This window comes from Mus caroli, chromosome 18 (assembly GCF_900094665.2).
Source record: "Mus caroli chromosome 18, CAROLI_EIJ_v1.1, whole genome shotgun sequence".
Lineage (NCBI taxonomy): Eukaryota > Metazoa > Chordata > Mammalia > Rodentia > Muridae > Mus > Mus caroli.
The window spans coordinates 3,901,714-3,918,647 of record NC_034587.1 but is presented as its reverse complement, the minus strand read 5'-3'; the positions used below and the strand labels follow the sequence as shown (position 1 = coordinate 3,918,647).

General features: G+C 39.7%; 1 protein-coding gene across 1 annotated transcript in view; it reads left to right on the top strand.

Moving 5' to 3' along the window:
* The first annotated feature begins 11,032 nt into the window (after nt 1-11,032).
* Armc4 (armadillo repeat containing 4) overlaps nt 11,033-16,934 on the top strand; it is a 194,176-nt gene continuing 188,274 nt past the window's right edge. The window contains exons 1-3 of the mRNA XM_021150551.2: nt 11,033-11,066; nt 11,901-12,013; nt 14,340-14,584. Coding sequence (XP_021006210.1) covers nt 14,361-14,584 — 224 coding nt within the window. The 5' untranslated portion in view covers nt 11,033-11,066; nt 11,901-12,013; nt 14,340-14,360. The remainder of the gene's footprint in view (nt 11,067-11,900; nt 12,014-14,339; nt 14,585-16,934) is intronic.

Here is a 16,934-nt window from a genome sequence, read left to right as displayed (position 1 = left end):
TGTAACACTTAGGCAATCAACCCGAGAGGAGGAAAAGGACTTCTGTCACATGGCAAGCAGTGCGATGTAGCATATGTTTTCTTAATCTGCGTTTCTAGACCTACACTCATCTGATTAGCCAATTAGGAAGGAAACAGACTATTGGAAGATTAATTTGGTTCATTTAGACTTCCTCTCCCTCTGCCCTACTGTAAGCACTTAGTATCTGTGGAAGTTGCCAAATGGTCCGTTTGTGCCTTGTGCTTTCTAGAGGAACTTAGACTGATTAAAAAGGATATTCCTCAACAAATACACACATTTCACTCCTCATTCTATCACATCTGAATACAATCTGTCTGCATCCCTTAATAACTTGTATTGTTTCTGAAGCTTTTGTTGATGCATTTCAACCTGACCACAAGTCCCAGGGAAGACATGCTTATGGGCAAAGACTTGACACAAGGATAAAAAGTTCAAAGGAATGTTTCAGTGTGGAGAGAAAAGGCTCTAACCTCACTAATTGCTCTTTCTGACGCTGTCTCTAAGGTTAGCAGAGCCTGGCAGACTTTTGTTCTTGAGCTCCATGATGGAGTTCATCAGTTGAAATGACTAAAGACCTCAAAGGCCACCAGAGCCACTCTGGGGGCACCTGAACTTCTTTGAAGGATTATGGATGTAAATGATTTAGGATGTAAAATTCCAGTGTCCAAAGTTTTAAATTTATATATGCACAAAGTTCCTAAGGCAGTGTCACACTGATTTCCTACTGCTACCTTCCATTTCATAACTATCCTTCTCACACCTCATGACTTCAAGATACCTTTTAGACAGTGAAGTCAACAGATAATTTCACAATGAACCTTACTTTGCTTATTTTTTTTAATGAACAAATCACATGGAGTGGCAAAACTAATTTTCATGGCATAATCTCTTCATCATTTCATTACTTGGAAAGGCTAACGGGCTTGACTTTTACCTCCTTAATAGTACTACAAGGTTGAGGGGAAATGCATCTAGTAGCATAAGAATGCTTCTTTTCTCGAAATAAGAAAGTTCCTCCCTTAGCAAGAATCATGTTGGTATGGATACACGATTTACCGTGCATCTGGAAGCCATTCTCCTGAGAAGTCTTCATTGTTTCCCTTAGTGATACTGGGAGACATCACCCGGATATTATTAATCCTTGGTTTGTTTTTCCAAAATATCAAGTCTCACAGTAAATCCTTTATTCTCCATGAGGGTTTCTGGAGTAATCACTACTTGGCTAGACCATGAATTTTCTATATTGAATAACTTTGTCTGCATTCCAGTGTGCTTGGCTTCAAGTTTCTACTTTAAAAACATCCAGAGTGTGGATTGACACACAAGGGTTTTCAAAATTCCCTATAAGATTCTGTATTTTCATTAAAATAAAAGATCTTAAAATAGATTTCATACCTATCAACTTAATTTAAAACAATTTAAGAAAACTATATTTTAAAAGAAACACATTTTGGGGATTCTTAAAGGCTGAATTTATTTATGTGTCTGAATCCTTGTCTTTATGAGTGTATACTAAGTGTGTATGGATACTCAGGAAGATGAGAGATGAGTGCTGGATCCCTGCAGCGGAAGTAACAGAGGGTCATGAGCCACCTGATATGTGTGCTGGGAACTGATGCCAGGTCTTCAGCAAAGTAGTATCAATGAGCTTCTCTCTAATCATAAAGAAGAAAAATTGAGCTATTAATTCTACTATTCATTCTAGATGCTTTTGGTAGAAGCTGGATATAACAGAAATGATAGCCATGATGAAGATGCATTTGATGAATGAATGTTGACGTGAGTTTTGGCAGATTGAATTAATATTTCTAATAATTCTTTATGCTGTATTAGTGATATTATATATCTGTACCTTTACCATGACTCTGTGGTGAGCAAATAATTCCTCATTGTATTAACCTTCTGTTACTACAATAAAATGCCTGAGGTGATCAAATTAAAAAGAGGAAAAGTTGAGTTACATTTTTAAAGCTTAATTTTATGGTCATTTGACCAGATTGCTTTTGGACTGTGGTGAGGGAATGTATCACTAGGATAGAGAAAACCCAGTCACCTCAGAGTTTAGAGAGAAAGTGACAGAGAAAGCAATCATAGTTTTACAGTTCCCTTCTACAGCATGGCCACACTGACCTTCCACTAGGCCCCACATCTTCAAAGTTTCACCACCTCCAAACAGTACAAAGCTGGAGACCAAGACCTTAACCTATAAGCCTTTGAGAGACATTAAATATACAAATTATATTATTTGACCATTTGACTTCTTTTGGTCAGTGGGAAAGCCTGTAAAATGATCTGCATGACAAGAGCATGCAGCAGGTAGACATGCCCTTCAGCTTAGCTTATAGGGTGAGATATGTGGAGGACTATCTAAAACCACTACTGATCTGGATGAGAGCCACATGATCACAGCATGAATCAGAGAGATTGCAACCTGGAAGCATGAGTAACCAAGGAAGCATAAGAGACCCAAAATTTATCAAGGATGGCATCAATCTACAGATACCTCTGAGCTCTGGAGCAGTTTGTTACAAGGCATTATTGTGGTGGTGATGAACTCTGACAAAACTTCACTCTTTCTGGGGGGAGCTTTCTTATCTTCAGAACTGGATTCATCTCTTTTTTCTGACAACTGGCTGGTCCTGGAGACTGAGGAGCAAAGCTGAGGCAGTGGTCAGCACTTTGATAACCCCAGATGCTCCTCCTGGCTTTGTTATTAATCTGTCCTTTCTTTGCACTCTGATTTATTAACCCTTTCTTTTGTTTTATTTTGGCATACTTTCATTATACATACTAATGGGTATCATAAGGATGCTTTCTATTAAGAATACCAGTATTTGGGTATATTCATTGTCTGTTACCTCCACTACCTCCCCAATCCCATTTTCTCTTCTTCTACTAGTTCATTCGTTTCCTTAGCCTCTCCCTTCTACATCCATGCCATTCACACACACACACACACACACACACACACACACACACACACACACACACANACACACACACACACACACACACACACACACACACACACACGAATGAATCTGGAACAGACAAATAAATGAAAAAAAAAAAACATGGTATTTGTCTTCCTGAATCTAACTGATTACAGTTAATATTATCTTCAGTTGCAACCATTTTGCAGGAAATGAAATGCCATAACTTCATTCTTCCTTATGGCCAAAGAAAATTCTTTGGTCACCTTGGGGGCTAACTCGGTGGACAGTCCCGCAGTCCCCAGAGGACTCTCCCCGAGATCCTAGGATCACTGGTGAGTGAAACACAACATTGGTTCCAAACCAATCGTGCCAGGCCTGTGTCAGCAGCAGAGAAGCAGAAAAAATTCCTGACCAGAGGCTCAATTCTCTTCTAGTCAGCGCCAGCTCTGGGTCACCTTGGGCATGAACTCGGTGGACAGTTCCAAGGTCCCCAGAGAACTCAGAGGACTCTCCCCGTGATCTTACTGGTGAGAGGAACACAACATCTGTTCCAAACAAATTGTGACGGGCCTGTGACAGCAGGAAAAGGACACGGGAGCCCTGCCTGAACAGTGGCTCGGTTCCTTCTGATCTGTGCTGGTATACCTTGGTTTCAAACACACCAGAGAGCCCAACATTCCCCAGAGGGGACACCACTTCCAGGCACTGTAACATGCCCAGGATCTTAGGATTCCAGGATCCCAGGATAACAGGAGCTTGGTCACACCAGGATCTCAGGGTCTCAGAAGAAGCTTGACTGCCAAGAACTCTGACACACCCAGAATCTCAGGTTCACAGGAGCCCAGAATCACAGGATCAAATAGAAAGCTGGACTCTGAGGAGTCCTGAATCAACTGGGATTACAAGAAGAACAGGCTCCAATCACATATATTGAGGGCAGCAAGCATTTGAGATGATCAGATAACAGGAGGCAAACTTAAGAACAGAAGCAACAGAAACCAAGGTTACTTGGCATCATCAGAACCAAACTTTCCCACCATAGCAAGTCCTGGATACACCATCACATCAGAAAAGTAAGATATAGATCTTAAGTCACTTCTCATGATGATAATGGAAGACTTTAAGAAGGAAATAAATAACTCCCTTAAGGAAATACAAGAAAACACAGGTAAACAGCTAGAAGCCCTTAAAGAGGAAACACAAAAACTGCTTAAAGAGTTACAGGAAAATACTACCAAACAGGTGAAAGAATTGAAAAAAAATCCAGGATCTAAAAAGGGAAGTAGAAACAATAAAGGACTCACAAAGGGAGACAACTTTGGAGATAGAAATTCTAGGAAAAAAATCAGGAACCATAGATGTGAGCATTAGCAACAGAATACAAGAGATGGAAGAGAGAATCTCAGGTGCAGAAGATTCCATAGAAAACATGGACACAACAATCAAAGAAAATGCAAAAGGAAAAAAGATCCTAAATCAAAATAACCAGGAAATCCAGGACACAATGGGGAGACCAAACCAATGGATAATAGTAGTAGATGAGAATGAAGATTTTCAACTTAAAAGGCCACCAAATATCTTCAACAAAATTATAGAAGAAAACTTCCCAAACCTAAAGAAAGACATGCCCATGAACATACAAGAAGCCTACAGAACTCCAAATAGACTGCACCAGAAATGAAATTCCTCCCGACACATAATAATCAGAACAACAAATGCACTAAATAAGGATGGAATATTAAAAGCAGTAAGGGAAAAAGGTCAAGTAACATATAAAGGCAGACCTATCAGAATTACACCAGACTTCTCACCAGAGATTATGAAAGCCAGAAGATTTTGGACAGATATTATACAGTCCCTAAGAGAACACAAATGCCAGCTCAGGCTACTATACCCAGCAAAACTCTCAATTACTATATAGATGGAGAAGCCAATGTATTCTGTGACAAAACCAAATTCACACAAATCTTTCCACGAATCCAGCCCTTCAAAGGATAATAAAGGGAAAACGCCAACACAAGGAGGGAATAGGCACCCTAGAAAAAGCAAGAAAGAAATCTTTCAACAAACCTAAAAGAAGATAACCTCAAGAACAGAATCCCAACTCCAACAACAGAAATAACAGGAAGTAACTATTACTTTTCCTTTATATCTCTTAATACCAATGAACTCAATCCCCCCACCCCACCCCCCGCCAAAAAACATAGACTTAACAGAATGGCTACATAAACAGGGCACAACATTTTGCTGCACACAGGAAACCCACCTCAGGGACAAAGACAGACACTACCTCAGAGTAAAAGGCTGGAAAACAATTTTCAAAGCAAATGGTCTGAAGAAACAAGCTGGAGTAGCCATTCTAATATTGAAGAAAATCGACTTCCAACCCAAAGTTATCAAAAAAGACAAGCAGGGGCACTTCATAGTCATCAAAGGTAAAATCCTCCATGAGGAACTCTCAATTCTGAATATCTATGCTCCAAATGCAAAGGAAGCCACATTCATTAAAGAAACTTTAATTAAGCTCAAAGCACACATTGGACTGCACACAATAATAGTGGGAGACTTTAACACCCCAGTCTTATCAATGGACAGATCCTGGAAACAGAAACTAAACAAAGACACAGTGAAACTAACAGAAGTTATGAAACAAATGGATTTAACAGATATCTACAGAACATTTTATCCTAAAACAAAAGGATATACCTTCTTCTCCTGGTACCTTCTCCAAAATTGACCATATAATTGGTCACAAAACAGGCCTCAACAGATACAAAAATATTGAAATTATTCAATGCATCCTATCAGATCACCATGGACTAAGGCTGATCTTCAATAACAACATAAATAATGGAAAACTAACATTGTTCCCTTTTCTAAGGAGGAATGAAGTATCCACACGTTGGTCTTCCCTCTTCTTCATTTTCTTGTGTTTTGCAAATTGTAGCTTGGGTATTCTAAGTTTCTAGGCTAATATCCACTTATCAGTGAGTGCATATCATGTGTGTTCTTTTATGATTGTGTTACCTCACTCAGGATGATATCCTCCAGATACATCCATTTACCCAAGAATTTCATAAACTCATTGTTTTTAATAGCTGAGTAGTACTCCATTGTGTAAATATACCACATTTTCTGTATCCATTCCTCTGTTGAGGGACATCTGAGTTCTTTCCAGCTTCTGACTATTATAAATAAGGCTGCTTTGAACATAGTGAAGCATGTGTCCTTATTACCAGTTGGAACATCTTCTGGGTATATGCCCAGGAGAGGTATTGGCGGATGGATATTCTGGTAGTACTATGTCCAATTTTCTGAGGAACTGCCAGAGTGATTTCCATAGTGGTTGTATAAGCTTGCAATCCCACCCTGCTTGAAGTTATTATCATACAGATCTTTCACTTCCTTAGTTAGAGTCACACCAAGGTATTTTATATTATTTGTTACTATTGTGAAGGGTGTTGTTTCCCTAATTTCTTTCTCAGTGTGCTTATCCTTTGTGTAGATAAAGGCTACTGATTTGTTTGAGTTAATTTTATAGCCAGCTACTACACTGAAGCTGTTTATCATATTTAGGAGTTCCCTGGTGGAAATTTTAGGATCACTTATATAAACTTTCATATCATCTGCAAATAGTGATATTTTGACTTCTTCCGTTCCAATTTGTATCCCTTTGGTCTCCTTTTGTTGTCCAATTGCTCCGGCTAGGACTTCAAGTACTATATTGAATAGGTAGGGAGAAAGTGGGCAGCCTTGTCTATTCCCTGATTTTAGGGGGATTGCTTCAAATTTCTCTCCATTTAGTTTGATGTTGGTGACTGGTTTACTGTACATTGCTTTTATTGTGTTTAGGTATGGGCCTTGAAGTGGATGTTATCCCAGAAACTTAGAATACCCAAGATAAAATTTGCAAAACACATGAAACTCAAGAAGAAGGAAGACCAAAGTGTGGAAACTTTGTTCCTTCTTAGAATGGGGAACAAAATACCCATTGAAGGAGCTGCAGAGACAAAGTTCAGAGCAGACTGAAGGAAGGACCTTCCAGAGACTGCCCCACCTGGCGATGCACCATATAAAGCACCACACCAAACCCAGTCACTAGGCAGATGCCAACAAGAGCCTGATGATGGGAGCCTGATATAACTGTTTCCTGTGAGGATCCTCCAGTGCCTGGCAAATACAGAAGTGGATGCTCACAGTCACCTACTGGATGGAGCAAAAGGTCCCCAATGAAGAATCCAGAGAAACACCCATGGAGCTGAATGGGATTGAAGCCTCATAAGAGGAATATCAATATGAACTAACCAGTACCTCCAGAGCTCCTTGGAACTATACCACCAATCAAAGAAAACACATAGTGGAACTTGTGGCCCTAGCTATATGTGTAGCAGAGGATGGCCTCATCAGTCATCAATGGGAGGAAAGGCCCTTGGTCCTGGGAAGGCTCTGGGCCCTAGTATAGGGGAATTCCAGGAAGAGGAATGGGAATGGGTGGGTTAGGGTGCAGGGGGAGTTGGAAGGGGATAGGGGATTCAGAGGGGAAACTAGGAAAGGGGATAACATTTGAAATGTAAATAAAGAAAATATCTAATACAAAAAACTTTTTAAAAACAGGTTTTATATAGGCACCAAAAGAGAAAAAGAAAAAAGAAAAAAAGAAAAGAAAATTCTTTGCTGCCACTACAATACTTTTCCCTAACCTTTCCTCTGACTATGTTTCCTTCTTCTAAAAGTCATTGAAATCAATGACTTACAGCTACCGTCTTTCAAATTGATCAAATATTTTTATGTTTCTAAATGACATGCTTGAGCTGTGATGGCTGAGCCTCTGTTTCATAGAGATCTCACTGACTTCGGTGGAGGAAGAGGATATAGTTCTACTGCTGTCATATGTCTCTGCAATCACAGGTTTCTTTTCCAGGCCCTACATCCTATTGTCCTTACCCTAGAGAATACACAGTAAATTCTGTGTAAATGGTTGTTAATACTTTGTTATGTAAGGAATAATTGACTGGAAAAAAAAGTATATCCATATTGAGAAAAGGAACATTTTTTTTTCAAACATAGATACTTTTGAGACAGGCTGTACTCTATAACCTTGGCTTACCTCGAACTCACTACATAGACCAGGCTAGCCTGGGACTCACAGAAATCTTCTTGCTTCTGCCTCTGGAGTGTTGGGATCAAAAGGCATGCACCATCTTGTCCTTATCGTAATGATTTAAATTATCTTCGATGCATAGTTGGTTGAGACCATAGAAATATGACTGGCAGATTGGAGGACATCAAGATTAGATTGAAATACTCTGAAATGTGACTCTCTGTCAATCTTTGTTTTCAGGTTGGCCAGTCACAGATCTTCTGCTCAGAGATGACAGGATGGCTACCACTGCAACAAAAAAGGGTCTGTGGGAGTGAGGACCTTCATGCTCAGTATCTATGGTCCTGGTATATTGTGTTGTGCCTGGGACCTAAGTTACAAGCCCATCTGGTGGAGGAGAAGCATGTAGGGTCCAGATACTCCCCAGACTTCAGGCAAGACTTGAGGCTTTCCAGGGTAAGTGATGCACTAAGCTGTTTTGTTTAGTTTTGTTTTGTCTCTGTTGGCTTTTGTTACACTGATCTACTACTGAGTTCCTGTTCTCTGTTTCTGGTAGGCCACTTCTCTTTTCTGCCCCCCCCCCCCCCCCCAGTTGATGGACCACACTCCTGTCTGCTGTCCACAGTTGATGGTCATGTCTCACCTAGTCTATCTAGTCCCTACCACTTTCTTGTTCCACTCTCATATGAACAAATTTTGAGTGTGTTCACGATGCCTGTATTTGACTGGAGCCCCATAGTAAAGAAGAAAGGTTACTAAATATACCAGGGTTCCTCCAAACCAAGTCAGTGCTGTAGGATGAAGGCTGACAAACTCAGCAATGACCCTTCTCAACCAGGTCAATGATGTAGCATCAAGGTTACCAAATACATCAGTGACCCCACTGCCTACTTGTTATCTTAGACTGGGGAAACTCCATTCCATTTCTTTTAGATGGCTTTGAAGCTTGTAACATGTTCACCCTGCCCCCACCAAACCTCAGTTCAAGATATTCGTCATTTGATCATTTTCTTGCTCGCTCATGCTTTACACTCAAAGGACCAACTTCTGTAGAACATGAGGATGCTAGAGAAGGGACAGGTGAAAAATGCCCTTTACCCAAGAAGCTGCTTCAACCCAAAATGGCAATTAATTATTCAGTCTCATTTTAAAATCAAAACCATTTTGTTTGATTCATATAAAATAACCTAAATTCTAGTTACTTGACTTACAGGTCATGTTTAATTAATATATAATTCCTACTTATCCCTGCTATATATCTATTTTCTCTATAACATTTAATAGTTTCACTATAGAAACATAGCACAAAGATTTTATCTCCTATTCATGGGACAGAACTAGATTGTATGCCCATGCTCTACAGCAATGGTTCTCAATCTGTGGGCCCTGACCCTGTCATGTGTCAGTTGTCCTGCATACCAGGTATTTAGATTACAACTTATAACAGTAGAAAATGTACTTATACATCACAACAAAAACATTTTGTGGTTGGGTGGCACCACAAAGAAGGAACTGTATTAAGGAGTCCCAGTGTTATGTTAAGAACTACTCCTCTTCATTTAGAGTCTACAGGAAGGCAGTACAGGAAGACCTGTGTATAGCATACTCACTCCTGAGTGGGCTATTGCAGTTGCCAGCTGTTTTCTAGGAATACAGCTACTTAGAATCCTCAAGCAGGTTCTACCAACTTTATCCAAGAAACCAAAACCCTTGCCTTTCTAAAACCACCAGCTTTTATCAGGTGATTTACCAATTTTGTTTTTTGTGGGTCAGTCACTCGTCTAGGTCTTATGGACACACATTTAAAGGAAACAGCGCCTTCTACCATTTCTTTGCAGTGCTGGGAGGAGGTGACAAGACACAAATTATGGGAAGTCTTTCTTAGAATGACGGGAGTGGAGAAATCTAGTTTTTGTTTGTTTGTTTTGTTTTCTGGAAGGTAAAGATTCCATTGAGTAAACTATTTCATCCTCAACAACGTTGATGCTTTCAAACGGAAAGAAAAGAACTCAAAAATTCCAAGAGGCTAAAATGTTTTACCTTCTATATTTCCATCTTCTGTATCTGAGCTGCGGACAGTGTAGTCTTGACATGCGATTCCTTTGTTCCTTTGACATTCGGAATCAATTTAGGACTGCTCAACCATTTTGCACCTTAACTCATCTACTGTCCATACATATTTTGTCCCTAAGAGCGCATACTGCTCATCCGGTTACCAGTGAGTGTTGTCTTCCTCGCCCCTCAACCCCGGCTCTCTAAGCCCCCATGGGTTCCTATTTGGTAGAGTGTCTACAGTTTGGGTCAGGATAATGGGGTAATGCTCTTGCAGATGGCCAGAATCTAGTTTTTATAATGTTTATCTAGTGACTCGTAACAGCCTGTAGCTCCAGCTCTTGAAGATTCTTTTTGTCTGGCACCTACACTCACAATCCCTTCTCCCTGCCCCCTCCCACACTACACATAATTAAAAATAGAATAAATTTTACAAAGGTGTATTTTAATGAACAATGGCAATACTCGTTTTACAGATGGAAGAGAGGTTTTCATTTCACTGAAGTTTTACTGCAGAAGGCTTGCGAGTCTGAGTTACTTTAAGAATATAAAGCTGCAAGCCTCAAATATCCTAAGAGAGAGTGGTTGCAATTTTTGAGGGTTTCGGTAGATTCAGTACTTAGATTATGCTTGTCTGGAGAAACATATGCCTGTGAGAAAATATGCCCGTGAAACATCACAGGATATTCTAATGCCTCTTTTCTGAGTGCGGTCTCTTCCATTTCGAGAGGGCTCCCAAGTACCTAGACTGAACTGGGATGAGCCCTAGAGCTCTGCAGGCTGCTGGAAGAATCCTGGTGTTTTCAAGGTGCAGGATTCTGAGCAGCAGCGCGACTAGAGGCTGGAGTCACTCAGTGTTTCCTCCCAGGCTGCTGCTTTCAGCGCAGCCCGGCGGATGTTTACTGGTGTCCTAGCAACGATGCGCGCGGGCACCTGGGTGCCAGGCGACACTGCAGGTGAGTAGTCTCTGTGGCGTGCTCTGAGGTCGGGCTTACAGTCTGGATTTTCTTCGGGCCTTTCGGTCCTTGGGTCTCCTCTAGTCTCATCTCTCTCCCATCCCTCTTGGTCTCCACTGTGGCGCCTCTCACACTCTCCCCAGCATCTCCAGTCCTTCAGCTGTCTCCTCCCCACTTCTCTTCCACCCCCTGGGTTCCTTCCTTCAAGCACTTTCCTTCTGCCCCGAGTTGGCCTAGGGATCTCCTGCCTTCCACCAACAGGTCTACTGCCCCATTTCAGTCCCTTCCTAGTCTTAGGATATGGTTCCCTTCCTCTGCCCTCTGCTTGGCCTCCTGCTCTCACCTTGACCTTCACCACCCACCTTTCTCCACATCTCTATCACATCAGAGTACTAGGGGCTCCAACTGCAGAGCTCAGACTTGAAATGTGTCCACCCGGTGCCAGGGTTCTTCTGTCTTTCAGAGGCCATGCATGTCCTGGCTCTCCATAGATGTTACTTATACTTAACCTAATGAAGATTTGGATTGTTATAGTGATTATTTCCAAAATTATTGCAATTTGTTAATGATAAGGGAAGCTTGGAGCTTAGCATAAAAGAAAACACACTTTGTTCCTATTTAACTTTGAACTTTGCTTGGAAACATTAAGACATTAATTTAAAGATACGTCTTATGTATTTGCTGTAACCATGTTTGTTAATGTCAAAAGAACTAACGGAGTAATGATGATGGGGCTGGGAGAAACTGTCTTGTTAATGTCGTAGGTTTTGTTTGCTTGTTTGAGCACTACCGATTTTCCACTTTTTTTCCTAAGAGTATTGTTCTCACTTTCAGGATTGTCCCAGCATCTGAGGCATGCTTAGGGCTCCTGCTAATAATCACTAGAGGCTGTTCATTTCTGGGCTCCTCGGCATTGATTGAGAAAAGGAATTTATATAGTCTTAATCGTGAGTTTATACATTTCCATAAAAATTTCTCATGAGCAAAAGAACTTTCTGCATGTCTTAGTTCCCTTCAAAGTGTCTTCTAAGAGGTCTTCACGATGTTGCCTATCGACTACCATAGTCCCGTGTGATCCATAAAACCCAGTTTCCTTTAGAAAGAGTGAAGGAAAGAAATGGTGTGCACACTGCATGTATGTGTCCTGAAGCAAAGAGTCTACTGATGATTAAATATGGGCAGAGCTTTTCTGGATTAGATAAAGCATTTGCATGTTTCAATTGTTTATAGTTATTCTCTGAACACTAGGAAACTAAAGTGTCAGTCACATATTTTTGTATTTAACATCAAAAGCACTGATCAACTAGAAATAGAAAAAAAAAGAAATCACAGAAAAATATGTATATCATATTTTGTCTCACAAATATCTCTGTATGTCTACTGTGTGTGTGTGTGTGTGTGTGTGTGTGTGTGNGAGAGAGAGAGAGAGAGAGAGAGAGAGAGAGAGAGAGAGAGAATGAATGAGCCACAGACAGACAGACACACACACACAGAAGTGTTTATCCAAAACACCTGGACTATGTAACAAATATCTTGTAATGACAACTTATTATTTTGAAACCAAAAGTACAGATAATAATCTTTCATAAATAATACATTTTTAACACTAATAATGCTCTGTGAAGAAAAAGAATTGTAAATGTTTAGATACTATTATACTAGAATATAGAACATAGGAAGTTTCTCAGCCTAAAATGGAATTACCTGGATGTAGTCTGTTTCCAAACACTGGCTGACACCAGTATGTCAGAATGTATCATAAATTTTGTGGCTGACATTGTCATCATAGTGCAATTTCACAAGCTGCTGAGCTCCTCAATGAAGTTCAATATAGAGCAAAACATGAAAACTTTTGTTTCATTTATATGACAACTCCAATCCCAAGATATTCAATGCATGTTAAAACTGCTTTGTGACTCTCCTAAAGTGGAGGAAAATTTTAGGCTGTGATATTAACTTCTCTGAAGTTTTCCAAACACCAGATGTTGCAGATTTCAGCAGAGTTCATCCTGCTGGGCACTCCTATGCATAAAAACAGTATTTGTATCCTTGACACTCCCAGCTAGATGCCAACAATGTCTCTTCCTGCCTGCCATTCGGTCACACAGTGTTGCTATTCTGATCTCAGCAGGAAATAGTCCCCTGGAGAGAGCTGCTGAAGTCCTGTTATGGATTTTACATTTTAATGTGGTGCAGAAAGTAAAATCTCCACTCTCTGTCTCAAACATTTTATTTCAACGCCTTTGTTAAAATGGCAGAAAAGAAAAGCTCAATTTATTTTGTATTTAATTTTATGACCGTCTAATATTCTGGAGGGAAGGTTTTACTGGCCAATGGCATTATAAAAATATAGACAATCTTTAAACAATGCTATGATTATTAGTAAGTTGTTACTTTGTTCTTAGTTAATTTCTCAGATAAAGTCATCTTTTAGGGATCTCCTTGTACAGACAAATTTCTGTTTAGCCAACATGAAAGACATTTATTGGATTTGTTTTAAATTTAATTGCTACACTGTTTTGGTAAGTTTGGATAAATAGACTAAAAATCTCTGTCCTGATCCTACAGCTGTCATACTTACTCTTAAGAAAACAGTACTTCTATTTTGAATATGATCTCTGAGCAAGAATATAGGACTCCCTCCTGTGCCCTGAATAAGCACAGTGTGCTGTACTAACTTTCCTCAATAATTAAAATGACAATTCACAATCACACTTTGATCCTATTTTTATTAGCGTCAGACGCATGTAAGGAACTCTAGAGACTTGAGAGAGGACTTGCCTGCCTTCAGTGACCCCCGGCAGATATTATGACTGTAAGAGAATTAGAATAACAGGTTTCATTTAATTGCCTAATTCTAAATGATATGTGGCTCACATCAAATGTGTGTGTGTGTGTGTGTGTGTGTGTGTGTGTGTGTGTGTTATTTTTACTCAAACCCCAGCCTTTGTCAGAGCTGGGAAGCAAAGCTCTTACTGCCAACCTCCTCTATTCTGTTTTTCCATTCTCGAAGGTTTTTTTTTTCTTTCTGTCACGCTGTTCTGTTTCTTAGGCTCTTGGAAATTAGAAAGACGTTATTAATTTTAGGGTAGGCTGATACTGGAAATCTCTTCAAACAACTCTGTTTTATGTAGTGATGCTTTCTTGTTTTATTGTATTGAGGAACAGTTAGATTGTTAAAAATGCTGAATGTAGGTTAGGTAACACTAATGTAAAATCTTGAAAATGAAAAAAATGTTCATGTGAAAATGTGGATGCCTCTAACTCTTTCAGTTTTGAGGATTAACAGCCCCCATGGGTGTGGCGTTGACCAGGTTGGCACAGTGGACTGCTGCAGGATATGAGACTGGAACCCTGGAGATCACTCCTCTGAATGAGTCGATATTGAATGAAATTACTAAGTTTGTGGAATCTTTTTCTTATAAGTATCCCCAAGAGGCAAAATTTGTTTTTGTAGAACCACTTGAGTGGAAAACATATTTGGAACCCTCAGCATTTGAATCAGGTTATGTTGTCAGGTAAGCCACATTAATTGCTTCTAGAATTCAGCACAATTTTATTTAGCTTTTCATTGACTGGGTGAGGAGTTGGGGCTAATTAATAATGTCCTAAACTTGTTGCAAAGTGGAGATACATAGAATACATAAGGATATTTCATGTGGACACATGGGATTTCCTCATTTTTCATTTAAATGTCATTCCTTTTTATAGCGGATGCATTTTTCCAGATCTCAGCTTTCCCTTTCCTGCTTGCCTTTCCATACACCTATATGACTTTGTGGATGTTAGTAGCTACTGGTGATGGATTTGGTATAACCAAATCCTCACAGAATTTAACCATCACATGCCCTGGGAGGGTGGAGAATTTTCCTTAATATATGAGAGGATACTGGGGGAGGGTATAGGGAACTTTCGGGATAGCATTTGAAATGTAAATAAAGAAAATATTTAATAAAAAAATATATGAGAGGATAAAACCTGGTGCTTCATTCATGTTACACATGTGCTCTACAACTGATCTCCACCCAAGTCTTTAAGGAAGAAACTTCTTAACAAAGAGTTTCAAATATGAGATTTATAAAGACCCTATCAGTAGATCAAAGAGTGAAGTATCAGTTCAACTCTTTTGAACATATATATGTGAACATATGTATATATGTGCACATACAAGCATGCATATGGATATATACTATCCATGGTTAGACATACATATATGTATTGCTGTATGCTGTATTTGAATAATAAGCAAGCACAGGTGTATTTACTTGAGTGTGCACCCTCAGTTAATTATGTAGCTTGGTTATTCCCTTTGTTGTATCTGTCCCTTTTTGATGTTGCATTTTTCTCTCTTAAAGACTGATCTCATGCAAAGCAGTTTCCTAGCTCACTAACACTCCCTACATATAGCTTTCCTCTTTCCATTTGGGACTGTTTGGACAATAAAGTCAAGATTTCATTTAACAATTGCAAACCCACTCCTGAACTGTACTGAAGAGCTCTTTAGTGACAAGCCTCCCTTTCCTGAACTTCTAATTTTTAATATCTGCTAAGTGTCACTCACTATCTTCCCCAGAGGTAGTCATTTGTAGATGAAGGCCCAGTTCTTGGTTGTTTCCACCTAAGTTCAGTGTTTTTTTTTTCTAAACTTTTGAAAGATGGATTCATGTGTAAAACCAATTAAAAACACATTAACTACTTTGTCAAAGATGGTTTTACAACAAATAACAGAAAAAAAAGGCCATCCTATCTGGTCTCTCCATTCCTTCCATGTGCCAAGTCCCAACATGACCACATCCACGTCCTTAGCTGGTGGGGATGCAGTACATTCCTCAATGGTGTTGCTGTTTTTCTTTTGAACAAATTCGTTTGACTTAATTTTCATAGGTAGCCTCTGCCTGCAGTCTTTTTGTATTCTGCCCCTCCTGAGGGAGATATGTGGACATTTTGATGTGAGGTGTGTCTTGAAACAACAACCCCTTGGCTACATTGCTTCTGTCAAATTTATTATGAAACTTTCCCCTTTTGCTGCCTATTACTTTTGTCCCTGACCTTTACTAAAGATGTCTTTGATGTGGAAAGGGATGAGACAGGTCCAATGGTATCACTTACTGGGAACAAAAACCATGCTTATGTGGCTCTGATGAAAACCACATGGGTACTGAGTGACCTGAAAGAGACAACATTTACAGATAAGATTCTGTGAATAACAGAAAATACTAAATACTTCATGTGTCTAGGTCTTACACTATATCTTGATTTACATGCCAAGTAAAGGAATGTTCATCAACTTATAGTCACTCTTCTATTACTGTAACAAAATGTCTGAGGCATCAACTTGAAAAGAGGAAGAGGTTTGCTTTGGCCCATGGTTTCTGATACTTGTTTTTGTGCCCCATTGTTTTGGAACTGTGGTAAGGTAGCAGGAGTGTGTGATAGAAGAAGCTTAACTCACTTAAAGGTATCTGTAAAAATGAAAGTCTTAAGATGCAGAGTCCCAGTACTCCCTTCCAGGGAGTCTCTGGCATCTTCCTTTTTCTTTTTTCTTTTTTCTTTTTTTTTTAATTAGGTATTTTCCTCATTTACATTTCCAATGCTATCCCAAAAGTCCCCCATACCTTCCCCCACAGCCCCCTACCCACCCACTCCCACTTTTTGGCCCTGGCGTTTCCCTGTACTGGGGCATATAAAGTTTAGTTAGTTTAGTTATGAACATTACTTCATAATGTTCCACCTATAGGGTTGCAGATCCCTTTAGCTCCTTGGGTATTTTCTCTAGCTCCTCCATTGGGGACCCTGTGATCTGTCCAATAGCTGACTGTGAGCATCCATTTATGTGTTTGCTAGGCCCCGGCATAGTCTCACTAGAGA